Here is a 26179-nt window from a genome sequence, read left to right as displayed (position 1 = left end):
AATAATAATGTCTCCAAGCTATGGAATAATCTCCCTTCTTCACTCAGGACCATCAGTAATCCTATCGATTAATATTGCTCCAGGGGACTACGAATACGAACACAACCTCTAGTGGGGAGACCAGATGACAAACTAAACCAAGATTGGCAGGAGGCTCTTCAGACGGGATCCATGACATTTGTGAACATTTTGTTACAATATTATGAAAGGACAGTAGATTCCAATATACTTGAAATCAAAAATATATGTTCTGAGGTTCAAAAGTTTGAATCCTCTTTGAAATATCAGGATAATATTAAAAAACTGTCCTTAGAATTGACGGAGCATGAAAAAACTTTGAAGGAACGGAAAATTAAGAAGTTTCATCGTGACTTCTCAGATTACCAACGGGGCAAACCGTTTGATTTCAGCAGATCAGTTAGATTTGCGGACACCAATCAGGTTAGGACAGGGCCCAGTCGCACCAAAAAGAGACCTCGCTCAATTCTGAAAAAGAAGGGGGACAGCTCATATAGCACGTCTGGTGATGAATCCTCTCTCACGGATTTTGAGGGGAGAGGGTCTCACCAAACAGGAAGAAAACAAACAAAATTTCCCCTTTAGAGGGGGCAAGGGACACCGGGGGGGCAGAAAGCACAGAAAGACCAATTACTCCGGTCTCCTTTCAAGGACTTTTGGACAACTTCCTGAAATAGGAGATATGCCAGGGCCCACTCAGAATGTGTTGAATCTATCTAAAACCATACTAACAAATGAACAGGTTGCCCTTTTGAATAAGGGTTTGAACTATATTCCCTCATTTTTCAGCCAGAAATATCACATAGTACAGGATTTACAGGCTTTTTGCCGGACTCTAAATCTAAGATTGTTTTTTGATGATAACAAGTCAGAACCATCTGAGGACTTTCGCTTTGGTAAGTCCTCATTCCAACCTCCTGTGAATAAACACGTTTCCATCTTTATGGACACTATTTTGAGGGATATTCACTTTGAGAATATGGGACATATCATGCTGGCTAGCAACCTAACTCCGGATGATAGGATAGCTTTGGACAACTTATGTAATAATAAAGATATAGTTATTGTCCCTGCTGATAAGGGAGGTGCAGTTGTGGTTTGGAACACTGCGGATTATGTCCAGGAAGGGTTAACCCAACTGTCTGATGCTAAGTGTTACATGTACATGTCCATAGATCCAACGCCAGTATTTAAGGATGAGATTGACTCCTTTTTGCGGTTAGCCTTTGAGGAGGGTATTATAAACAAGAAATGTTTGGATTCACTTATGGTTTCTGAACCTTCCAAACAGATATTGTATCTTTTACCCAAAATCCACAAGTCTCTAAACAAACCACCTGGTAGACCAATAGTCTCTGGAATAGGCTCACTGACCGAACCCTTATCGGCCTTCCTTACTAAATATCTTAAACCACTTTTGGGACATATAAGATCTAGGTTGCAGGACACCACACAATTTTTGCAGTTAATCAGGGAGACCCAATTGGAACCCGAATGGTATTTATGTACATTGGATGTAAAATCATTATATACAAGTATACCCCACTCGGCATGGTCTGCAATCTATTCAATATTGGTTGGAAAGGGTCAACTTATATGCACCTGGGTTTAACACCCTTTTGATATGTATGTCTGAGCATGTGCTAAATAAGAATGTTCTGTATTTCCAAGGCCAATGTTATTGGCAGCTACAAGGAACAGCTATGGGGGCATCTTTCGCTCCAATATATGCTGACCTTTTCATGGCCTATGTCGAAGAATACATGATATATGATATATCACACAACATCTTTCAGGTGGAAATGGACATTTGGAGACGTTACCTGGACGACTGCTGGTTGGTGTGGCGGGCTGATGTGGGTTACTTGCAGGAATTTGTTGAGTATCTTAATGACAATGTCTGGGGACTTGAATTTTCGGTAACGTATGATAAAAACTCCATCAATTTTTGGGCGTCACTGTTTACAGGAACCCAGATAATACTTTGTCCACCAAGGTTTTCCGCAAGTACCCGCAATATAACACCTTGTTACATGCATCAAGTTTACACCCCCGTCACACCATCAGAAGTACTCCCTTATCTCAATTTATACGTATCAAACGTCTTAGTTCAAACATAGAGGAATATCAAATGGCCAGCAGGGATCTCAGTCAGAGGTTTACCAATAGGGGTTATGATAGATTTGATATTGTGTCTGCCCAGAGTAGAGCAAATAGTCTAGAGAGGGATGACTTATTACAATACCAGATTAAGAACAAAAATCAATCTTCTCGCAGTACATGTGTCAGATTTATCACAACTTATGGCAGAAATATCAATATGATCAGAAACATTATCAATAAACATTGGAATATTCTACTGGCTAATGACAAGCTGCAGTATTTTGGGACCACGATGTCTTTTTTCATATAAACGTGGTAAAACCCTAGGCTCCTACTTGTCACATTTCAAACACATGGCAAGTGGGGGTACTATTCATAAACAACTGACACTTCATGGTGATGAACTTATTGGTTCATTTCCTTGTGGCCATTGTGGATCCTGCCCACATATGCTTAAATCCAAGGAGTTTACCAGTCGTAATACCAGTAGAATATTTGACATTAAGATCTTTGGTAATTGCAGTAGCGATTGGGTGGTGTACCTGGCCTCCTGTTATTGTGGGGCATTCTATGTTGGACAAACCTCTAGAGCTCTGAGATTCAGAATGAATGAACATCGCAGTGATATAAAAAACCATAAGGAGACCAGTGCCCTTTATCAACATACACTGAAACATCCTCAGGCCAAGTTCAGTTTCATGGTTATTGATCGTATTTCTGGAGACAGAACAAATAAACAAGGTTGGCATGGGTTACTGGATCAAAAAGAGAAATATTGGATTACTACATTGGGGGGTCTATTTCATCCCGGACTGAATGATCACTTATAGGAGAATATGGTTATCTTGTAACAATAATGTTGACTAATCTGATACTAAGCCTTGGGTCACATTCATCTTTAGAAACCATCTGGTTTTATATATGTGAGTAATGAACCTAAATATACTTTGGTTCGGTATAGATCAGAGTTTTGAACACTGAGCCATATGGGCCTTTTTGTAGCACCAACTATGATATGGGCGGTGTTTATGTATAGTTAACTGTCATGTGGAAAATCTCAGTGTTTGTATGAACAACATTTACCCAGAATATGCTGGTCTTTTTGACTAGCACCTATATATGTTATTTTTTACACACTTATACTTGTCACTTGAAATTACCCGTATTCATCATCACATTTCCAGTTTTGGAGGTTATGCTTTTGTGTTTTTGGTTCTTAATTTTCACCATTGTTGGTGATAGTTATATACTCAGGATATGTCGATCACCCAATTTGCCTAACTGCACCCCTTTTTTGATACAGCGAGTCTGAGCCATTTCAATACAAGTACTCGATATACAATACCATTGGTGGTATTGACGAATTTATGTTCAATATCTAGTGCCAGTGGCGATTAAAATATAGAATAAAAAGATAAATATAAATATATTTATATGGCTAGACAGATATGTTATACTATACTAACAACATGTCAAATTATATGTATATATTTATTCTGGGTTGTCATCTTCTCTGTTCAGGATTGACTTTATCATATATGTTACCCACTGTATATTTGTATGAGAAAAACATTAAGTCTAAGAAATATGTTTTAATTTCATTAATATTCATGAGCTCAATTTTTCATTGGCTCATGCTATGTATTTAAATGGATGAGTAAAAGGAACATGACTGTACTGTCTTACACTGAGGAAGGCTGTTTGCCGAAACTAGTCTGTTATTTAAGTACTAAAATAAATATATTGGAACTCCGTGCTGCCTTGCTGGTCTTGTGGAGTGAGGCCTGATATTTTCAGGAGCTGTCTTTCCATGAAAAGAGTAGCAGAAACGAATGCAATTTCCTATCCATTTAGAGATTGTCTGTTTGGAAATTGCCTTTCCTTGCACTCCAGCTGCATATGCTACCAGGAGTTGGTCAGTTTTTCTGCAGGTTTTAGTTCTGTCCAGATAGTAGCGTAGTTGTCTGTGTACATCCAAGGTGTGCAGTAGTTTTTCCCCCCTGTTCTGTGGGTTAGGGAAGAACGTAGGCAAATGAATAGCTTGGTTCAAGGATACCCTGGATACCACCTTTGGCATGAAAGTAGGATTGGTTCTCAGAGACACTCTATCCTGGTGGAAAATAAGGAAAGGCTGCACTGCCATTAGCGCCTGTAACTCGGATACTCTTCTTGCTGAAGTGATTGCTAGAAGGAAAGCAGTTTTCCAAGATAAGAACTGTAAGCCTGCTGATGCTGCTGGTTCAAAGGAGGTAGAGTTAATTTTTCCAGCACAAAATTGAGATCCCATGCAGGAAGAGGAGGTTTTCTTGGAGGTTTTACATTTTTGATCCCTCTTAAAAATTGTCTGAGGAGAGGGTGAGAGAAGATAGGAGGATCCATGTTGTATTCTGCTGAAATTGCTGAAGCATGGATCTTAATGGAAGAATATGACAGGCCATTGTGGAACAGTTCTGCTAAGTATTCTAGGATGTGTGCTAGGTTTGCCAGTGTGACATTTTTACCCTCTGAAGCGCTCCAAATGAGGAATCTCTCTTCCATTTAGCTGAGTATGTCTTTCTTGTGGAGGGTCTACGAGCCTCCAGGATGATGTCCTTGACCCTTTGAGATAAGACAGTTTGGCTTTGTTTTAGGCAATTTTCCAGGCAGTCAGCTGCAGTGTTTTCAAGTTTGGATGCAGTGTATTGAAGTTGTTCTGAGTTAGAAGTAGAGGCCATAGGGGTAGAGGCCATGAGTTCGTCCGAGACATGCTTCTCAGCAGCGGATACCAGTGCTGCCTTGGCCAGTCTGGAGCTATCAGTATCACATTTGGCTGTTCCTCTCTGATCTTCAGTAGTACTCTGTACATCAATGGAAGTGGTGGAAAGGCATACACTGCTAGGGCATTCCAGTTGAAAGAGAGGGAGTCCACCTTCCAGGCTTGCGGGTGGTATACTCTTGAGCAGAATTTCTTTAGTTGGTTGTTGAGTGGGGAGGCGAACAGGTCTATCTCTGGCATTCCCCATTTGTTTGTTATGATTTTGAAGATGTCTGGATGCAGCATCCATTCGTGAGCATCCGTGGTAGTTCTGCTTAAGCTGTCTGCTAGTGAATTCTCTTTTCCTGGTACAAATTTGGCCTGCAGTTGGATGTTGAGATCCAGGGCTAGGTTCCACAGATCCATTGCCATCCGGCATAGAGGGTAGGAATGCGTGCCTCCCTGTTTGTTTATGTACCACATGACTGTGGTATTGTCTGTCCTTATCAGCAGATGACCTTGCTGGAGGAATGATTTGAATGCCTCGATTGCATGTTTCACTGCCAGCATCTCCTTTAGGTTTATGTGCAAATTCAGCTGGTCTTGAGTCCATAGGCCTTGGATGCACTTGTTTTCCATGTGTGCTCCCCATCCTCGGTCTGAGGCGTCCGTGGTGATGGTCTGCCTTGGATGTGGTTTGGTAAAAGGCAACCCTCTGTTGGACTGACAGGCCTGAGCCCACCACAGGAATTCCTTTTTCAGGCATGGAATGATTGGAATCATGGTTTCTAGACTGTGCCTGTGTTGAGACCATACATTCCTTAGGTACCATTGTAATTTCCTCATATGCAGCCTGGCATGTGGGATCAAGATTATGCAAGATACCGTGTAACCCAGGGCCTGCAGGACTTTCCTTGCAGTGAGCTGAGTTTGTCTTGTCAAAGCCATGAAGTAGACTGGTAGTTGCTTTTGTTTTTCTTCTGTGAGAAAAGCCATCTGAGTTATTGTGTCCAGATCCGCACCCAAAAAGGTTATCCTTTGGGATGGCACTAGTCTTGACTTCTGGATATTGACTGTGTATCCCAAGGCCTGTAACAGGTGTATGACATAGGCCAAATCCTTTGTAAGTATTGTCCTGTTCTCCGCTTGTATTAGGCAGTCGTCCAGGTATGGGTAGATTTGAATTCCCTGAAGCCTGCAATGTGCAATTACTGATGCCAGGCATTTCGTGAATACTCTGGGCGCAGTAGATAAGCCAAATGGCAATGCTGAGAATTGATAATGCTCTGATCCTGCAAGAAATCTGAGGTGTCTTCTGCAATCTGGTCGTATAGGGACGTGCAGGTATGCCTCCTTGAGATCTAGAGTCACCAGCCAAGACTCCTTGCCCAACATGGGAAGAAGTTGCTGTAGGGTCAGCATTTTGAATTTTGGCACAATGAGATATGTGTTTAGTGCGGACAAGTCGAGAATAGGCCTCCATTGGGTTTCTTTTCTTGGTACAAGGATTAGTCTGGAGTAAAACCCTTGGCCTTCTTCCGTAGATGGTACCCTTTCTATTGCTTTCATCTGAAGTAAATTGTTGATTTGTCTTTAAGCCTCTGGCTTCTGGTTTGGTGGAAGGTTTGGCATTCCGCTCCTTCTTGGTAAAGTGTGGAAATGAAACCTGTATCCTCTGTCTATTGTTTGCAATGTCCATTTGTCTTTTGTAATGCAATGCCAGTTGTTTGAGAATAAAGCCAATTTTCCACCCAAGGGTGCTTCCAGTTGTTCCCTTGTAGGCTGAGTCAGAGTCAAGTCATTGTGTTTGTCCTGAGGAAGTGGATGTAGTTGCAGCTGTGGCAGTACTTCTCTGGTTGGCAGGTTGCCACTGGCGACCCCTGTAGGCACCTTTTGATTGACCTCTGCCTCTTGGGTGTCTATTCCTGCCCCTCTGTGCTTTGGAGTTGTCTGGAAAGGACCAATTCTTTGAAGGCCAGTTTCTGCTGAATCTCGGAGGTTGGACCTGCAGAAAATCCTTAACTGTTTGCACAGATTTTGCTTTTTCTTCCATTTTCTTTAGAATCTCCTGTGCAGGGGAGCCAAATAAACTTTGTTTTTCCATTGGAGCATCTAGGAGTTTAGCCTTAACATGGTCCGGCAAGGATTGTTCTTTTAGCCAGGCATGTCTACGAATTACTGCCCCAGTCATAGCTGATCTAAATGAAGCTTCCAGTGCATCATAGCCACATTTTAAAAAATGATTACTGACCTGCTGAGAATTGTGTACCAAATCCTGAAGGGCCTTACAGTCTAAAGGTTCAGGAGAAGAAAGCTTTTTATTCAGCTGGTCTAACAAATATTCCTGGTACTGTATCATATGGAATTGACAGTTTAAAGCCCTGGCAGAAAGAGTAGCAGAGGTATAAACCTTTTTTTCCCCATCTCTCTAATGCTCTTGACTCCCTTTCAGAGGGTAGTGGGTTTTTGGCAGTGGCAGCTGCAACACCTTTCGGGCCCTGAGAAATAGTTTCTGGGTCTGCAGCATGGGCCTTATACAAGTGGAAGTGGGAATCCGGAACCCTGTAGTATCTGTCAGGTTTGGCAGGGGCCGGAGGAAGTGAATCAGGGGCAGAGCTGACATCATTATATGCAGCATCAACTACAGTTAGCACAGGTGGTATGGCTAAAGGCCTATGCTGTGGCAAGTGTAAGAAAGTCCTAAGTCTTTTTCTAGAATCAGAAAAATCCTGACCCTGCCATTGAAAGTGCTCCCTCATAGAGTGTAAAGTTTCCCCAAAGGAAAATTCCTCTGGAGGGGAAGCAGAAGGGATAGAGTCTTCTGCATCAGAGTCCTCATAAGGTGAGTATGGCCCTTCGTGATGGTCTGACAAATCAGATCCATCCGAGGAGTAGTCAGAGGAGAGAGGTTCAGGGGGTTCAGTCCTGGGCCTTTTGTCAGGAGGAGGTTGGGAGGCCCTGTCTGGGTGAGGTTGGGAACCCCTAATCAGAGAAATAAGGTCCTCAGCAAGACTGAGAATCTGGGTACTTGAGGAAGGTCTCTGTGAGGTTGATTTTGCAGGTAAAGCTTTAGTAATTTTAGCTGCTTTAGCCCTGGAAAGCCTTAACAGACATAGAAGCAGGGGGCCTAGCTGCTCCACGTGCAGGAGTGGAAATGTCCAAAGGAATGGTGTCGGACAATTCTCGTGCGCTTGCTTCTTCGGTAGGGATTTCTGTAGCCGACTCGGCCGGGGCCTCGCTGGCCTCGGTTGTCGGAGGTATGATTTCGGCAGAAGGAAGAACCAAGGCCTCGGTTTCAGCCGAAACCGAGACACTCGCAGTAGGCCTAACCGTGGTTTCAGCCGAAACCGCGGGCCGCGAGAGTCGGTCCTTTTCCTTGCGTTTTTTGGCTAAATGCGTAGTCGGAGTCTCCGACAGCATTTTATATGCAAAAGCGGATCCAAAAAACTCTTCTGCAAACTCCGACCGACGTCTAAGAGTCCGTCGGTTGAAGGAGGCACAGGCTAAACAGGCTGATACGTCGTGGTCTGGGCCTAAGCAAGGAAGGCAGTAGGAATGGAAATCCTTATGAGGTATTTGTTTCCCACAAGTTAAACAATTATTTACTTTGTCTGACATCGGCTGAGGCAAGAAAGAGTCCCCAACGGGGTACTTAGCTTTTTAGAAGTCTTCGGTAGCTGAATCTCTGGATCTGACCGACCGGCACTTGCGAACAGCTTCTGCTTCGGGCACCGCGCGGCAAGAAAGACTGAGGAAAATGGCGTCGGCTGATGCCTTTATACCCCAGCAGCTGTGACGTCGGGGAAGATGCGACATCAGCCGAGGCCAGACCCAGACTTTGGAATCCGGCCGACCGAAGGGCTGCCTGAGGCAGGACAACCCATATGTTATGACTGCAGATGCATCCTTGAAGGACATCATGGAAAAGAAACAAAATAACAAAAAAAAGGAATGGTCTGACATGATATGGCCAGAATCATGAGAAGCCAAAAATGATCAAAAAGTAAAATGGTAAAAACAGTAATCAACTGTGAAATCGTTTTACATCATGCAAAACTACAAAAGTAGCCTGCAGCCATTTCACTGGTGCTTCTGCTTCGACATGTAGCAAAGATATCTGGAGGGAAACTGTTCAGCATGTTTTGTAGGTAAAAGGGAATGAGCTAGCAGGTAGAAAAGTTTCATATACTAAGCTACTTAATACCTAATGGCACCAGTCCTTGTTGTTGATGAGGCTGGACCTCCTTGTGCCAGATCTAGACACAACATGAGGACTTCCTCCAGTACTATCTGGTGTCATGGGGGAGGCGAGTGAGAAAAACAGAATGCTAGAAAGGATTGCACTGAATAAAGACCTTTGTTGGGTAAGCAAGTTCTACAAGGAGGTACATACTGCAGAATCCATGTAGACAGAAGAAAGACACTTTGGAAGGAGCTTGGATTCTTGGCTAATTTACTTAAGCCTCTCTTTTCCATGCTAGATTTGATTTTCTGGGTGTATGTTATTTTAATGGATATGAAAGGGAATTATTATTCAGGATAAAAAAAAAAAAAACAGATAAAAATGAACTCTACCTTAGCATGTGCTTGACCACGCTGCATTGCCTCTCTGCTCAAATCATCTTTGCATTTGTTAAGGCTCCGCTCTTTTGCTGCCAGCTCATTTTTAGCCCCATCCAGCCGGACTTGTAAATCTTGTATTTTTTTTAAATGGTTATTAACCTCCCTTTCTTGTGTATGAACTTGGGCTTCTAGTTCCGTTACTGTATTCTTCATCTTCAGTACTGTAAATCAGAATGCCAATACAAATATTAGTTTAACAGATGAGACAAAAAGTAGGTACAGGGTCTAACTGATGCACAACATAGAGAGACAAGACTGATAGCCACAGTAATAACAGACCATGCCACTTTATCGAATACTGTTACAGCATCAATACTGACTTGGATAATGAAAAAGAAAAGCATCAGAGAGAATTCCAGGATAAAGCATGCCTCAACAAACTCAAATCTTCTAAACAGCACTTTGTGAAATTGGGTAAAATACACCCCCACCTGATTGCAAACATCTACCAACATGTCCTACCCATGACAGTTCAAAAACAAAGTGAACTAGCCATCTTCAAGTCAGCCTAGCACAGTATTTCCTGACAAGTTTAAAATAAGCATATGAACTTCAATGCTGCTCTGTATGCAAAACTGCCACAAAACTGAGTTTTGGTGCTACTCCCCAAACATCTGGATATATACTTTAATCTCAAGCAAATTACATATGTTACAACTATATGAATTTCCATTAAAGACATTTCACTTACCATCTTTTCTAAATACTTATTAACCCCTGTATCTGCTGACCATCAAGGCACTGCCACTCAGCTATGGTTGCCTTAGCTCAACATTTTTGTATTGATTATTTTATATCTCTTTGTTTGCTATATCATGCATAGTTGCTCCTTTCTTACCCTACTTGAACAGTTTATGACATTGTGAATGCCTTTTTGTTTGTTTTTTTTTTAGTCTTAGACCATCTTAAATGGTATTGAGGAAAAAAAAAAGATACAGATATATGCATACTTCTGGCAAGCAGCTTAGTAACTGTCACTTCAAAATTGGTTGAAAAAACATTAAATTCAGAGATTCTAGGTTATTCTAAACAGGAAAACAGCCACGTTGAATTAAGAGTTTCTTTTCTTTATTCTGCTGTTTGTCCACATAATCAAATTCCATAACACACAACTTTTTTGGATACTATAGCACCTGCAATAAAGCATCATTAACAATTAGCACTTCTTGATTAACATTAACTTCTATTTTTTAAATACAAATTACCTCACATAATGAATACATTCCAGGTGACCAGAGTTCAACTAGCAGCTCAGACCCTAGAAGCAAAGGCAGGATGGGTGCGCCCATCCTGGTGGAAATGGGATGGTGAATGTCACCCATCTCTTGCAACTGCTATAATGAGGGGACACGTATGAACAGCATAGGCCCATCATAATGCAGGAAGGTGATGTTGGGAAAGACATCAGCATGGTCCCCTAGTGATACAAGCCCCTGCTTAAATAGATAGGAAAAGCACACAGATAAGGGGGTGTAGGTAGCCCTCGTGGTGATAAGTGCTCATCACCAGCACATGTGGGGTTAGCGCAGAAGGATCTTGATGTGGGGAGATTAGTTTACAACAGCATAAAGCACTCTTAACTGACTGACTGGATGACAACCCCCACCCCCCACCCCGACACTGTAGTGTCTTACTGAGGAGAGGCTTGATGGTTGGTAAGGGGTAAAGGTAATAAAAAAAAAATTCCTCATAAGGTGGACACGTGGGATGTTATGAAAAGTCATCAATGAACACTAATCTTGTTTTATTTATTCCTTTTAGACAGGGTAGTGGTCTGATCCAAAGGGAAGTTATTTCAGCCTCACCCCAACACAAACAGCAAAAGAGGATATAGTTAGATTTTAAGATAAAATCTAACAAAATTATATACACATGTATATGTAGATTTGTGTGCAAAGATACCTTAGCAATAAGAACACAGTATGCACCTGCTGCACATATGTGCAAGTGGTAGACAGGAGGCAGTACAATAGAACAGAGGACAGACAGGTTGATGGGTAATGGTAAGGAGAATGGACAGAATTAGCAGGAAGCAGAACAGAATAGGAGTGACTGAAGGGATAGGAAGAGTTCCACAAGCTTCTAAGTAGAAATACATACAAAACTCCAACAGAACACAAAACCGAAGGGCTTCTAAGATGGCTGTAAAATGATCAACATGTTAATTAGTGCTCTTCCAGGGTGAAAATTAAACTGAGAAGGGAATGCCCGTAAAGGCAACCAATGGGAAAAATTCAGTAATTGGATAGAGATTACACTGCCTGTATGCTAACAACGAAGCAATTTGGAGAACGAAAGAAACTGCCTGGAAAGAATTATACAAAAAGGAGGACCAGTTTCAGTACAGGTGATAGCTTTCAGTAATGTAGTGGAAAAAAATAGGTCAAATGTACTCAGAGGTGTGTTTAAAATAAGTGAAACAATGAGGGAATATACAAAGTAAAACAAGACAGAGAAAATAAAGCTTTAAGTAGGCATTTAGCTGAACCAATAAAACTGCAAACATTAGAGGTTGAAATGCGAAAAAAGGCCAGTTGAGCAGGATATTTCTCAAGATGAGATGTTTCAAAAAATAGTTTGAAAACTGCAAATGCATAGAAAATCTGACATCGTCTGCTGTACCACAGAAACTGAAAGGAGCAGACTGCATTAATTTTATGAAAGTACAAATAAGCAACTAGACGTGTTCCAGAGCAAAATTTGTAAACAGAGGCAAGTTTTGCTATAAGAAAGCAGCCAAAACCTATAATAGTAAAGAAGCAATCATTCCAGCAGAAAGAGTTGCTCCTGATAAAACTGTGGCAGAAGTAGTGAAAAGTAATGGAAATTGGGGACAAGAAAATTATTTTTTGCTGTACACCAAGCAGAAAACAAGGAACTTTGTTCCAGTCAGAGAATGTCGAGAGACAAATGGGAGAAAGACATTTTTGGATACAGAACTGACTATGGAAGAAATAAAAAAAAAATAGCCAACACTGAGCAAGCCATCAAGTAGAAGGGATGCATTCTCATTCTTCTGGTAAAAGCCCATATACAGCCTTTTCCAGTGAAACATTTTTCATCATTCCAAAAGAAAATGTTTGAATGACACAAAAAAGGACAGGAGCTAACTAGACAAAGCAGGAATACATTGGAATTGAACCAGAGGTTGGTGTTGAGAGATGGAGAAGATCAAGAAGACTAGCACCACTGTGAAATAAGTGAATATTATAAAACATCAATACTAGGAAAAGGCATGTGAAATGCAGCTTTTAAAAAGTTTGCAGAAAAAAGACTGGAATTTTGTAGACTGTGGTAACTCCTTGGTGGACTGTAAAGCACACACCCCACTTATGTCATTAATGTTTAAAAGGACACTGAAAGGACTTAAAATAAAACAGTTTTTGTTCTTATTAATATCTGTAGAAAATTTTCGTCAAATTAAGTATCAGCATTAGCCTTTTTCTCCATTTGTACATGTGGTCAGGATGTCACATCAAAAATGTGATCACCTTTGGCCAATATTCACACCACCAGATAGCAAGTTATATACTGTAAGTAGGCTTGTATATTGTGTAGTCAAAGGTATTTTAAATGTGAGGTGGGAGTATCCTATCAGTGACTGCTGTGTATGTTCAAACACATGAAGGCAAAAAGTAATTTTTTCTTAGTTGTGAGACATCCAAGCTTTACACAGTAACAAAGTGAGAAGCTGGACAGAAGTACCTCAAATGTAATATAATTTTGTGTCTTGGGCTACTGGGGATGGGGGGGTCTCTAAAAGTATACTGATTACATTATATGTAGAACTAAGATACTTTCACCTATTCTATTCATGTAGGTATTTACAACTTCCTTGGTTTAACCTAAATACAAGGGCCTTTTAAGCAAATAGGCTGAAACAATAAGAAGGAAGGCATGGCAAGTTTAGTTATTATTTGTATTTGCAGTCATTAGCTTTTTTCCTCCATCAAAAAATGCTTTCAGTGGGACAGAAAGTCTACAGCTGTTAGCAATTAATTGTCAGCTGTATAAGGCACAATGTAATTAACATTTAAAGGTACACTGGCAATCTGTTCAGTAAAAAAAATAATATACTCACTTCCCACAGTTTCAAGCTTCATTTAAGTGTATGGTGCGTCCCCAGCAGAATTATTACTTTAATGCATGTAATATGACAGTGCACAATTTAGTTTATTTAAAAGGTAAGTGGTGCACTTTTTTCTTAGGACAAGTTATTTTTCTGTGAAAGCATGCAAGCTGTTTTCCCATTTGGTAGAGTAATAGAGACAACAAGATAATAGACAGCAATTAGTGCAAAAGGGGAAACAGGCTATAACATGCACATTACAATGGATAACTTTCATTTTTGATGAGGCAATACTGGTGGATGCAGCCATAGATTTGGGGCAACTGCGCCTATCTGTTGGGGTAAACATTTTAAAAAAACATGCAGATGGCTCTTTGTGCTTGTTCAAAGTTAAAAGGGGGAGGTGTGTGCTGAAAACCCATATTGTTGTTTGCATATTTTCAATGAAACAAAATCTTGAAAAACATGACATAGGTTCAGATGGAGATAAGCAACTACACAAGAGACCAGCCTACCAACATTAATGTTAGCATGTTAGCTAAACATTGCACTTGTCATGTATAACAGGTGGGCGTAATAGCTATCATAATGATGACTCTGCCGTAACATGGAATGTAAATGGCTTTAAAGGTCTATACCAAAAGGAAAGAATGCTGAAATAAATTAAGACATGTAGGGTACGAAACAGCAATGCTGCAGGAGACACATCTGGGCTGAAATTAGCACGTGAATTTGACAAAAAGGATTTCAGTGTGGACATTCTACAAAATACCAGGGAAAAAGGGACTAACATTGATTGCTAGGGGGCTCCAGTAGTGATAGAAGAGGGAAAAAAAGACATTAATGGTAGATTTGTGAAAGTAGATTGACAGGGGAAGAGGAATTTATTTTTATTCCACCTAAAACTGCAATTATGGAGCTTCAGCTAATTTTGGGAGGAATAATACGATTCAGTAGAGAGAGTTATATACAAATGGGGAATGACACCTGATTTTAATAGTGGGAATGTGTTAAGGGCACCTAGAAGTAAATATAACAAAAGAGTAGATTTCTGAATTAGTCTGAGAATGTTTGGTGTGGAAGGTTTGAATTTGGCTTTTCCATGATGGCTGCAAACTTAACAGCTTAAATTCAACTCACCCAGTGTGAAAAAAGACATGGATAGATCAGACCAGTAAATCTGCCTATTTAAGTAAAATTAACTTACTGGCTAGTAAGTTCACTACATGGATGCAAACAAAGAATAAACTTAGCATAAAATAAAATCAATTAGAAAAGATGGAGAAAGTACTGACTGGGAAGAATCCTGCAGCTGTTTAGTAAACAGCAGTTCAAGCTCCAGCTTTGGTACAAGAGTCAAATGTGCTCAGAGCTGATTAAAATAAATGAAACGCTGAAGTAGTATACAAACTCAAAGAACAAAAGGCTAGACAAACATGAAAGAAGTTTTAAGCAGCTATTCAGATGAAGTGATAAGACTGCAAAAATCAGATGTGAAAATGCTGGCCGAGTAAGGGCTGCTCAGGAACCACTGCGTCAAAAAAAGTTAGAGGTAGAAAATGCAGAGAAAACCTGAGATTTTCTACTGTATCAGAGAAAATGGAAGGAATGTACTGTATTAATTTTATGAAAGCACAAAGTAAACTGGACTAGTATTCCACAGCAGGATTTGTTAACTGAAAGGGTACATTGTGTGTATGCTCCAAAACTGGCCATGAGAAAGCAGCCAAGACCTGTATTAGTAAAGATGCAATCATATTTGCAGAAAGAGCTGATCCTGATAAAACTGTGGCAGAAGGGCAAAATATTAAAGATTGGAGATAGAGTGTTTGTAGAAATGATTATTCACTGTACACCAGGCAGAAGAAAAACAAATTTATCACAGCAATCAGAGAATGCAGAGAGGCTGGTATGAGATTCAAGACGCTGTATCCAATTGTCTTCAGAATATATTTTCCTGAAGGATCAAAGTCATTCTTGATGCAGAACAGGCTAAGGAGGAAATACAAAAGTTTGTCCAACAAAAAGTGAGTGGGATAAAATGAAAGAAGTTATTCTCATTCTTCTGATAGTAAAGCTCACAGAGAGACTTTGAAAGTGAAACCCGTTCCAAAGGAAAATGCTTGAGACAAAAAAGCACAGGAGCTGACTAGAAGAAATGGAAGTACACTGGACTTGAACCACAGCTAGGGGTTGGGAGATGGAGAGGAACTGGAAGACCAGCAACACTGAAATAACTGAATAAATGCAAGACTATCAATGACATTCATGAAATATGGCTCAGAAATAACTGAATAAATGCAAGACTATCAATGACATTCATAATGTATGGCTCAACAAAACAAGAGGTTGAGAAAGATAGGACTTTTGTTGACTTTCTTAAACTTGTAAGGGAAATAACAGGTATGCGCCCTACTTCATGTCACTAGTATTTGGAAGGACACTAAGAGGAGGAATAAAAAGAGAAAACAACAAGGTAAAACAATTACTTTTTTTAACAGTACTTGTATAAAACATTTCATGCTATAAACTGCACGTTGTATAGTAAAGCATTTTCATGCTGTGCAAGATGAGTAAACAAGTACTTTTTTCTTCTTTAATTTTAAGAAATGTACGCATTACAACATAAAAGTAGAAGAAAGACTGGACAAAAGCACATTTGAGTTCATGCGCTGTAACCATGCGCTGCTGTATAAAAATACACTGAATATAATATATGTACAGTGACATGTTTTGTTTTACTTTTGCATAGATGAATGTCCAGATGAACACCCTTGGCTAATGACAATTTAAGTGTTTTTTCTAAATGACAGATCATAATGCTATGAATAGTTTTCCTTTAGCAAATAAATAATCACAATGTTAGTACAAGTGCATTTTCTTCTTATATTTCCATGGAAACAAGCTCACTTAAGGTGAAGACAATAAATCAAGAGGTCTAGACACTGTTTACTGAGAGAAATGTAAACTTAATAGGTAAAAGGACAAGCAGCACAGTAATAAAAATTAAAATCTGAAATTACTGGAAACGAATATAAGATGGCAGCTTTTTTGGTAACTAAATACTTCATTGCATTTACTAGAACATTACATAATTTAGTTTTATTTAAAAATAGCCAGTGCAGTTTTTCTTGAGGCTAAATGTTCATTTTTTGAAAGAATACAAGTTGTTTTCACATCTAGGAGAGAAATAAAGATAAGGCAAGAACATACAGCAATTATTATAAGGAGGAACACAGGCTGTAACATGTGCTTTTGCATGAATAACCTTAGTTTTAGGTTAGTTAATGGCTGTGTGTACAGCTGTCAATTTTAGACAATTGTTCCCAACAAAACTTCATTATCTGAAGACAATGTTTTGTGTGTTAAGTTATTAGGTTCTGAGGGGTGTGTATGAGGGTTTTCATTAAAAGAAAAAAGTATTGTAAAATGTGACAAAGGTTTAAATGGAGATGACAAGAAACTACTATATAAAGGATCAACCTGCCAAACATTGGTGAGTATATGTAACACAACAACTGGAAATAGATATTTAAAACAGCTGTCATATGTAATAGTAAGGAATAATAACTTCTTACAATGGCTACACTAAACATATTTTAGGATGTGAATGACTTCATGGTGACTGACAAAAAGGTAACAGTAGTGAATTTATTGATATCTAGAGAGCACAAAACTGTTCATAACAACAACTTAGACAACAGAAAGTAGAAAGGGTTGCAGCCAAACTCAGGAAGCTTATAACAAGGAAAAGAACCAGAGATCCTGTAGAGGTATTAGCGATATTTGGAAATGTGAACATTTATATAAAAGGAGAGGAATAAGGAAATGTATTTATTATTACTAGATCAAGAAAAATCACAAATGGAAATATTTATGGAAGACTTGGGTATGTCATATTTAGTGGTAGAGGTGGCTGAACAACAGTTAAAATAAAAGGAGATGAGATAAAAATGGTGATGTATAATCAATCTGCAGGAAAGTCTCCAGGAATAGATGGTATTCATGTGCACATTTGGAGAGACGTTAAGTGATTAAGGTCTGGAAGGTTTAGTTTAGCAGTATTTTTAAAGGAAGGGAAGCACCAACATCTGGGAAGAAAGCTGTGGTGGCTGTAATACCTAAAGACAGTAAAGACCCATCAGACCAAGTTTAATACAGGCCCAACATTTCAATTTTAATTCATTATTATAAAGTGTTTATGTCTATAATAGCTAAAAGAATGGCAATGGATCAATGTGATTTTGTGGACAGGAGACGAACATCTGACAACATTACCAAAAATAAGTCCCAACTGATAGTGGTATAAAAAGTCAAAACAAAAAATCAACCACCAAAAAGCACTTCTCAGGGAAATCTGATGAAGTCCCTTGAGGATGAAAGTGAAAAATAAGTTTGTGAATGCTATTTCTTGGAGCTTGTTTCTTCCAGTATTCCCTGAGAAGTGCTTTTTTGTGGTTGATTTATAACAATGATGACTGACAGGGAAGCAAAATGTAAGAAAATACTACTGCTGTTGGTGGATCTGGATTCACATTCGACAGAATAAGTTGGGATTTTATAACTAGGGCAATGGAAACACTTGCATTCCCTCATACAATAAGGTTCATTAGGAGGATATATGAGGGATCAGAGGCAAAAATTAAAGTGGGAGGGTTCCTCTCTGATAACTTGTGCCTGAAGAGAAGAACCAGGCAGGGATGTCCCTCCCTTTACCTATATTACCTGTTCTAGAACCACTAGCAAAGAAAATAAGGGACTCAGAAATTCAAGGAAATCATTGGTATGCTAATCAAGAAAAGCTGGTTTTATCTGCAGATGATATTATTTTGTACCAGATAAAACCAGAAAAAGACATTTCAGCATTGGGAAACATTCTGAGATAGTTTCAAGTCTTTTCAGAACATAAACTTAATGAAGACAAAACAAAGGCTACAGCTCTAAACTATGTGCCTACACAAGAATTTGTTCAGCAATACCCATATTTATGACGACATGATAAAGTGAAGTATTTAGGAGTATTGGTTAAAAAGGATTCTATTATGGCAGCTAAGGATACATGGAAAGAGACTGAAAAGATGATACAAAATTGAGAAACTGGAAGCTCTTGTATGTATAGCAAGACAAGAAACAGTGAAAATGTTTTTATAGTCCTGTTAGCTTTATATATAGGTCAGGTATATTTTTATCAACCAGAAATGTTGTGGAGAGCAATTATTTTATCTGGGTGGGGAAGAGCAAGAGTAAAGAAGGGTAAATTGATCCTTCCAATAAAGCAAGGTGGTTTACAATTACCCAATATGAATGAATATTTTACAGCTAGGCAGTTATGGCACATATACATAAAAATAGAAGTTATGTACTCACCATAACATTCCATCTGAGTAGATACTTCATTTGTCTGCAACCTGTGGGATTCGGATCCGACCTCGGATCCGACCGGCAGCTTTCCAAGCTTCAAGATCTGAGCTCCTAGCTCCTCCCCCCTACCCATAATCCCTTGCTACCAACCACATTACCTCAGATCGGTTATTTTGCCCTATAAGCTAAAGACGGAGAGAATTCTCCACAGGACAATATTTTACCGAGGTTCGGGGGATGGCAGGGGGGGTCGGTTGCAGACAAATGAAGTATCTACTCAGATGGAACGTTATGGTGAGTACATAACTTCTATATCTGAAGTAGTTACTTCATTTGATCTGCAACCTGTGGGACAGAGTCCCCAGCTTACCTAAAGGCCCTGGGTGGATGCTACAGAAGAATATTCCGAAGCACCGCGGAGCCAAAGGAAGCCCTGCTTCTGGAGATCATGTCCAGTTTGTAATGAGAGATGAACGTATGGGAAGAGGACCAGGTAGCCGCTGAACAAATATCGTCAACTGGAACTCTAGACCAAAACGCTGTTGAGGTTGCCACAGACCTGGTAGAGTGTGCCCGGATGGCAACCGGAGCTGGTCTCCCAATTGAAATGTATGCCTGTCTGATACATTGAGAAATCCAATTCGCTACTGTCACCTTAGAAATTGGTTTGCCCATGGCTGATTTAGCATAAGAAACAAACAACTGGTCTGACTTGCGGAAATCTTTAGTCCTGTGCAAGTAAAAACACAGTTGCCTGTGTACATCCAATTTGTGCAATGTGTATTCACCTTTGTTTTGGAAGCTAGGGAAGAAAACAGGTAGATTAATAGACTGATTAATGTTAGATTCTGTGGCTACCTTAGGAAGAAAAGAAGGATTAGTCCTGAGGGCTACCCTATCTTTGTGAAAGATAAGGTATGGATACTTAATGCACAAGGCTTGTAGCTCTGATACCCGCTTGGCGGAGGTAATTGCTACCAAGAAGGCCGTATTCCAAGATAAGAACTTTAATGGCACAGAGGCCGCAGGTTCGAAAGGTGGTCCCGTTAGTGCTTGTAATACCAGGGTAAGATCCCATGGAGGCATAGCCGGTTTAATGGGAGGCTTTAAGAGGAACACGCCTTTTAGAAAGGCTTTGCATATTTTAACTGAAGCCAAAGAACTTATGCCATCTCCTACATGATAATGGGAGATGGCAGCAAGTTGAACTTTAATGGTGGACGCGCTAGCTCCCTGCTCAAAAAGGAGGGATAGAAAGTCCAGAATGTTGGGAATAGGAACCGTAAAGGGGTCTAATCCCTTATCCTTTGCCCAGATGGAAAAACGTCTCCATTTACTGTTGTAGAGTTTTCTGGTGGATGGCTTATAAGCTGCCACGAGAATAGCCTTGACTGGGGAAAAGATACCGGGAGTCCTTGCCATTAATGGAACTGGATCAGCCAGGCTGTGAGCCGGAGGCTGGCCAGGTTTGGAGTGTGGCATCTCGTCGGATGCGAGATTAGGTCTGGTTTGGGATCCAGAATCCAAGGGGGAGCCACACTGTGAGACTGTAGAAAGGGGAACCAGACTTGTCGAGGCCAGAAGGGAGCAATGAGAATGCTTTCCAACCGACAGGCTTTCTGGATGAATTTCATCATCAGAGGAAGAGGAGGATATGCATAAAGAAGACCGGGCAGCCAAGCATGAACCAGGGCGTCCCTGGGGGATTCCCCTTTGGGGGGAACTACCGCGAAGTACTCGCTGCATTTTGCGTTTAGGGGAGAAGCAAAAAGGTCGCAGCGAGGTTGACCCCATTTGTGGAATATTTGTTTCGCGACCGAGGGATTCAGAGACCACAAGGGCTGAGAAACACCAGACTTAGGCTGTCTGCTAATATGTTGGTCCGTCCCGAAATGTGCGTTGTTATCAGAAAGCGGTTGGTAGAAATCACCCATTCCCACACTCTCATGGCTTCTCGACACAGGGGGTAAGACCTGGTCCCTCCCTGTTTGTTGATGTACCATACCACAGACATGTTGTCCGTGTGGATTGCAATAGTCCCCAGAGGTAGAAGGTGATGGAGAGCTTGCAACGCCAATAGCACTGCCCTCATCTCTAGGACATTGATATGCAATGCAGTCTCTAGAGGAGTCCATGTTCCTTGGACTGACTTCCCTGCATAATGCCCGCCCCACCCGAGGCAGGAAGCGTCCGTGGTCAACGTGGCTTCGACTGGGGGAATCACAAAGGGTCTCCCTTCTTTGAGATCTTCTGCCTGTAGCCACCAAAGTACAGAGTCCCTGCATGCCCTGCTCAGGGGGATCGGCATGTCCAAAGAGTGGGTCAACAGAGACCATTGGACCTGGAGAGTCCACTGTAATACACGCATCCGCAGACGGGCATGGAGAGAAAGGCCGATTGCTGCTGACATAGATCCTAACGCCCTCAGGACTAATTCTGCTGGGGGGTTGGAATCTGAAGAATATCCCAGACTTGGCGGTACAAACTGTTTATTCTGGTTGGTGTGAGGACCACTCTGGAGATTCGAGTATCCAACCTGGCCCCTATGAAATCTAGGGCTTGAGATGGGCAGAGGCAGGACTTCTTCAAATTGACTGAAATGCCCAAATGAGCAAACAGAGATAGGGCATAGTCTCTCGCTGTAACCAGAAGATGCTTGTTGGGGGTGGTGAGGAGCCAATCGTCCAGGTAAGGGAACACCTGAATGCCCTGGAGTCTCAGGTGGGCTGCTACCACTGCCATGACTTTGGTAAACACTCTGGGGGCTGAGGTTAGGCCAAATGGAAGAACCCTGAACTGATAATGACTGGCTCCTAGCCGGAAGCGGAGAAATCTCCTGGACCGTCTGTCCATTAGTATATGGTAGTACGCGTCCTTGAGATCCAACGAGCACATCCAGTCGTTCTCCTGCAGAAGGGGGAGAATAGATTGGAGAGTGACCATCCGGAACTTTTCCTTGGGTATGAACAGGTTCAGGGACGAAAGGTCTAGCATGGATCTGAGGTCCCCCGTTTTCTTTGGCACCAAGAAGAACCTGGAGTAATAACCCGATCCGGACTGATCTGGGGGGACGGGCTGGATGGCTCTTTTTCTTAGCAACTCTGAAATTTCTTGAGTTGCGGACTCCCTTTGATGGGGTGGAACATCGGGGAGATGTTTGGGCTTGGGCGGGGGTTGCAAGAATGGAATTGTGTAACCTCTGGATATTATCTGGAGCACCCATCGATCGTTTGTAATTGACTCCCAGCTTGATAGGTGCTCCGATAGTCGCCCCCCGACTGCCTCCAGAGAGCGACAGTCGGGCAAGTCCTCAGGGCTGTTGCACGGGTCCCTCCAAGAAGGGTTCTCTAGACCCGAAGTTACGCGGGCCCCCTCTGCCTCTGGGCTGGCGTCCACCTTGTCCTCCTCTGCCTCTAGAGGACGAGTTGTCCGCAGCAAGAAGGGATTGCTGAGATTTCTGGAACCACAGCTTCTTTTGCCCCCTCTGATTCCTGGAGAAGGATCTTTGGGGGTTCGAGAAGCAGACTCCGACGGCCGACAGCGTCTTCCCAGCCTTCTCGCTTTGGACTAGCGTGTCGCGAACCGATGAGCCAAATAAGGCCGAATCATCGTAAGGGGCATTCGCGAAGGACGCCTTGAAGGGATCCGTGAAATCGCAGAGGCGGAGCGAGGAGTGCCGTCACAAAACTACTCCCGCTCCACTAGCTCTAGCGGCTCCTTCCGTGGCATGAGAAAGAAGCCGCATAGATGTGTTTGATATGGACTTTAGAGTGGCCATTCGGGTCTCAAAAACCTTTTTGTCTGAGACAGAGATGGACTCCGGAGGGGCTGCAGCGTATTCCTTAATCAAGTCACGCTGTAGCCTGATAGTGTGTGCCATGTAGTTCAGCGACCTTATAGCAAAGGTTGCTGAAGCAAACATCCGCTTCCCAATACGGTCCAAAGCCCGTGACTCCTTGTCCGGCGGATGGACCGAAGAACTTTCTTGGGCAAGTTCTTTCTTAGTGGCAGCCGCCACCAACATAGCATCCACTGGTGCGCCTTTGGACCACGAAGGTCTATCAGAGGGAGGGCTGAGGACCTTATCCGGGCATCTAGGGATAGGCTCCACGGTGTCGGGCTCCTTCCAAGCCCTGGTGGTAATTAGGTCCACCAAGGGGTCGGCTGGGGGGGACACCCAGGAGGTAGATGGGCCTGCCTCAAAGGCCTCCAGAAATATGGACTCGTCCATAAAGGGCTTTTGGGCCGACCACCCCCCTCTTATACGCAACATCTCCATGATGTCTCCAAATGAGACATCTTCAGGGGGTGACCTTGGGGAACCCTCCGTATCCTCCAAATCCGTATCCATGGTAATGGACTCGGGGGAGTCCAGGTGCCTCCTTTTGCACTGGTGCTTCCGAGGCACCTCTTCGGCGGGGCTGTCCGAAGAGGGCTCATCCACCGGTTGGTGTTCCTCCCTGGGAACTAACTGGAGGCTTTGGGCTGGCTGTCCCGATGGACGGATGAGCGAAGACAGACCCTGATACAGTGGGGGCACGGGTGGATCCGAAGGCCCGGTCGGGGACCTGGATGACCTCGACAGTACCCTCTCCACTACCTCAAAGGCCGAGGGAGATTCACCATCACCAGCCTGAGAAAGTAACCTCCTCGGCTCCGAGGTAAGGATCGGGGTCGGAGCCGAAGCAATCGGATCCGAGGCAGTGGTGCGCGCCGAAGACACAACCGCTCCCTCGGATCCGATGCTCAACCCTCGGCCCCGAGAGCTTGGATCCGACAAGCTCGAAGGCATAGTCGGCGTCGAAGACACTATCCCTGTCGGCGCCGACGTATCCCCGGATCCGAAAGGGCCTGAATCCGAAAACTCCAAGACCCGATAACGGGTCGGAGAAGGAGCTATCGGGGCAAACATGGGGGCTGCACTCCCTCCCAAGGGGGGGGGAGGCAAGAGCATCCCCATCTGCATCTGGGTCTGCAAAAATCTTCGCATCATCCGATCCATGTCTGCTTCGGAGATGCTTCTGGTAGACCTCGAAGAGGTAGTCGAAGCAGGCCGGGAAGGCCGCCTCGAAGACCTCGAGGGAGACCTATCCTCCTCCTCCGGCTCCGGGGAAAAGGAAGGAGAACGGAGCCGAGAGGACAAGGATCCGGAGACCCTCTCAGGAGATTTCAGAATCTTTTCAGGCGGAGCCGAGGGATGAGACTCGGCCCGCCTCTTAGAAATATGACCCTCTCTCTCTCTGTGTTTCTTCTTCTCCCTGTGGGAAGAAGAACCAGACTCCACAGAGCTAGTACCCGATAAGGGAGGTTGAGTCCCGGGTACAGCTGAGGGAGTAGCCGGCGCTGAAGCTACCGGAGTAGCCTGGATCCGGCTAGGAGAGGAAGAAGAAGCTGATTCCTGAGGGAGTTTTCCCGCCAGGATCAGCTTGTTCTTCCTGTCCCTAAGTGCCCGAGGATTAAAGGCTGCACAAATCTGGCAGGCCTCTGACAAATGTGTTGCCCCCAGACATAAAACACACTGAGTGTGGCCATCAGCTGGGGAAAGCTTATGGCCACACTCAGTACACTTAGAAAATATAGCTTTTACTTCAGCCATAACTCTCTCACACACACACCCAAACACTAAGGGGGGGAGGGGAGAGACAAAATTTAAACTTAAGAGAAAGTTTTTTTTTTTTTTTTTAAAACGTGGGTATGATTAGATGAACGCTAAAAACAACACACACACAATTTAAACTAGAAACTAGCCTTTAGAAAAGGAACAATCTCACCAGGCCAGGAGCTCTTCACTAAGAAGCAACTGTCTTTAGCTTGTGACAAAAACTATCTGAGGTAATGTGGTTGGTAGCAAGGGATTATGGGTAGGGGGGAGGAGCTAGGAGCTCGGATCTTGAAGCTTGGAAAGCTGGCGGTCGGATCCGAATCCCACAGGTTGCAGATCAAATGAAGTAACTACTTCAGATAAGTAATTTTCTGCTTGTATTAAGTGAAAGGGTTGATGATGAAAGCAAGGAGGAAATTCAAGAAATAAGGAGAGAGGGGGATTGGGACATAGATCCTTCAGAAGAATAACTGTCAATAGGGATGACTGCAATTAGGTGTACAGAAAATAGGCAAGAGGGGTCTACTGGAGAAAACTGGCAAAGGAACCAAGGTACTGGGAACAAATAACTAGAGAAGGAAAGATAACAGAATTGGAAGAGGCCAAGAAGACATTTGGATTGCAGGCTAGAGACTGCCTTCCCTATCAGAAATTGATATAATAATATAGACAAAGAGAAAGAGATAGGGGAATTCAAAGTGAAAGACCTACTCTCGTGGAATTTTTAGCTAAATCTAAAAAAGAACCTGCTGAAAAACAGTTAATTGGTAGGGCACATAAAATATTTGCATAATAACTATAGGAACCAATCAGAGGAGGTTAGAAGAGACTGGAAAGAGACAATGGATAAGCAATTCACAAGGAAACAATGGGAGAAAATATGCATGGCTCCCACTTATGCAAAAAAGCCTAGAAGATTAGGATTTTTACTTGGAAGTGTTTGCATAGGTATTTTATACCCCAAGCAGACTCCAAAGAAATTTTTTCTCAGATATATGGCAAATGTTGGGACATGTGAGAAGGAGTAAAGTGGTAACTGTGAATGAGAAGTTATGTACCTACCATAACGTTCCATGTTAGTTGTCTTCTTCTCGTCTTCTTTCTTGCCGGATGGGTTCAGAGCTGATCCTCGGCTCCGACTCGGCCTATACTAAAGCTCGAGAGCTAATTTTACCGGCTCAAGGCAACCCTATATCCCATGATGCTAGGCGCTAACTACCCAGATCTCGTTTGGTAGCTGAGAACATAGCAATTTTATCCTCCCAACCCAAGGGAGAGAAGAAAAGTGGGAAAAACTCCCATGTGCCACTACCTGAAGCTAAAGTTACCCAAGGATAACCAGTTTATGCTTCAAATTATGAAGGGTGAAGACCCTGATAAAAAGGGAAAATCCTTTCGGTCTATCCAGGCTAGGGGGATGGCGGGTGGGACGCAAGAAAGAAGGCGAGAAGAAGACAACTAACATGGAACGTTATGGTAGGTACATAACTTCTCAATGTTAAGTTGTCAATCTCGCCTTCATTCTTGCTGGATGGGATCGCGTCCCTAGCACCTTCATCCCGGGTGGCTCATTGGAACAGGCTCTTGAGAACGGTGGAACCAAAATTTGCCCTGTTTCTGGAGGCCATGTCTAATTTGTAGTGTGTAATAAAGGTATGAGGAGAGGCCC

At 42.4% G+C, this 26179-nt stretch overlaps 1 protein-coding gene across 1 annotated transcript in view; it reads right to left on the bottom strand.

Annotated features, from left to right (window-relative positions):
* Positions 1 to 26179, bottom strand: part of LOC122805296 (centromere protein F-like) — a 566537-nt gene that overhangs the window by 78668 nt on the left and 461690 nt on the right. Inside the window, exon 7 of the mRNA XM_044075384.1 lies at positions 9431 to 9639. Coding sequence (XP_043931319.1) covers positions 9431 to 9639 — 209 coding nt within the window. The remainder of the gene's footprint in view (positions 1 to 9430; positions 9640 to 26179) is intronic.

The sequence above is a fragment of the Protopterus annectens genome, chromosome 6.part1 (assembly GCF_019279795.1).
Source record: "Protopterus annectens isolate FY-2018-M chromosome 6.part1, PAN1.0, whole genome shotgun sequence".
Lineage (NCBI taxonomy): Eukaryota > Metazoa > Chordata > Ceratodontiformes > Protopteridae > Protopterus > Protopterus annectens.
Note: the sequence above shows the minus strand (reverse complement) of the source record. Positions and strands in the feature narration are given on the sequence as shown.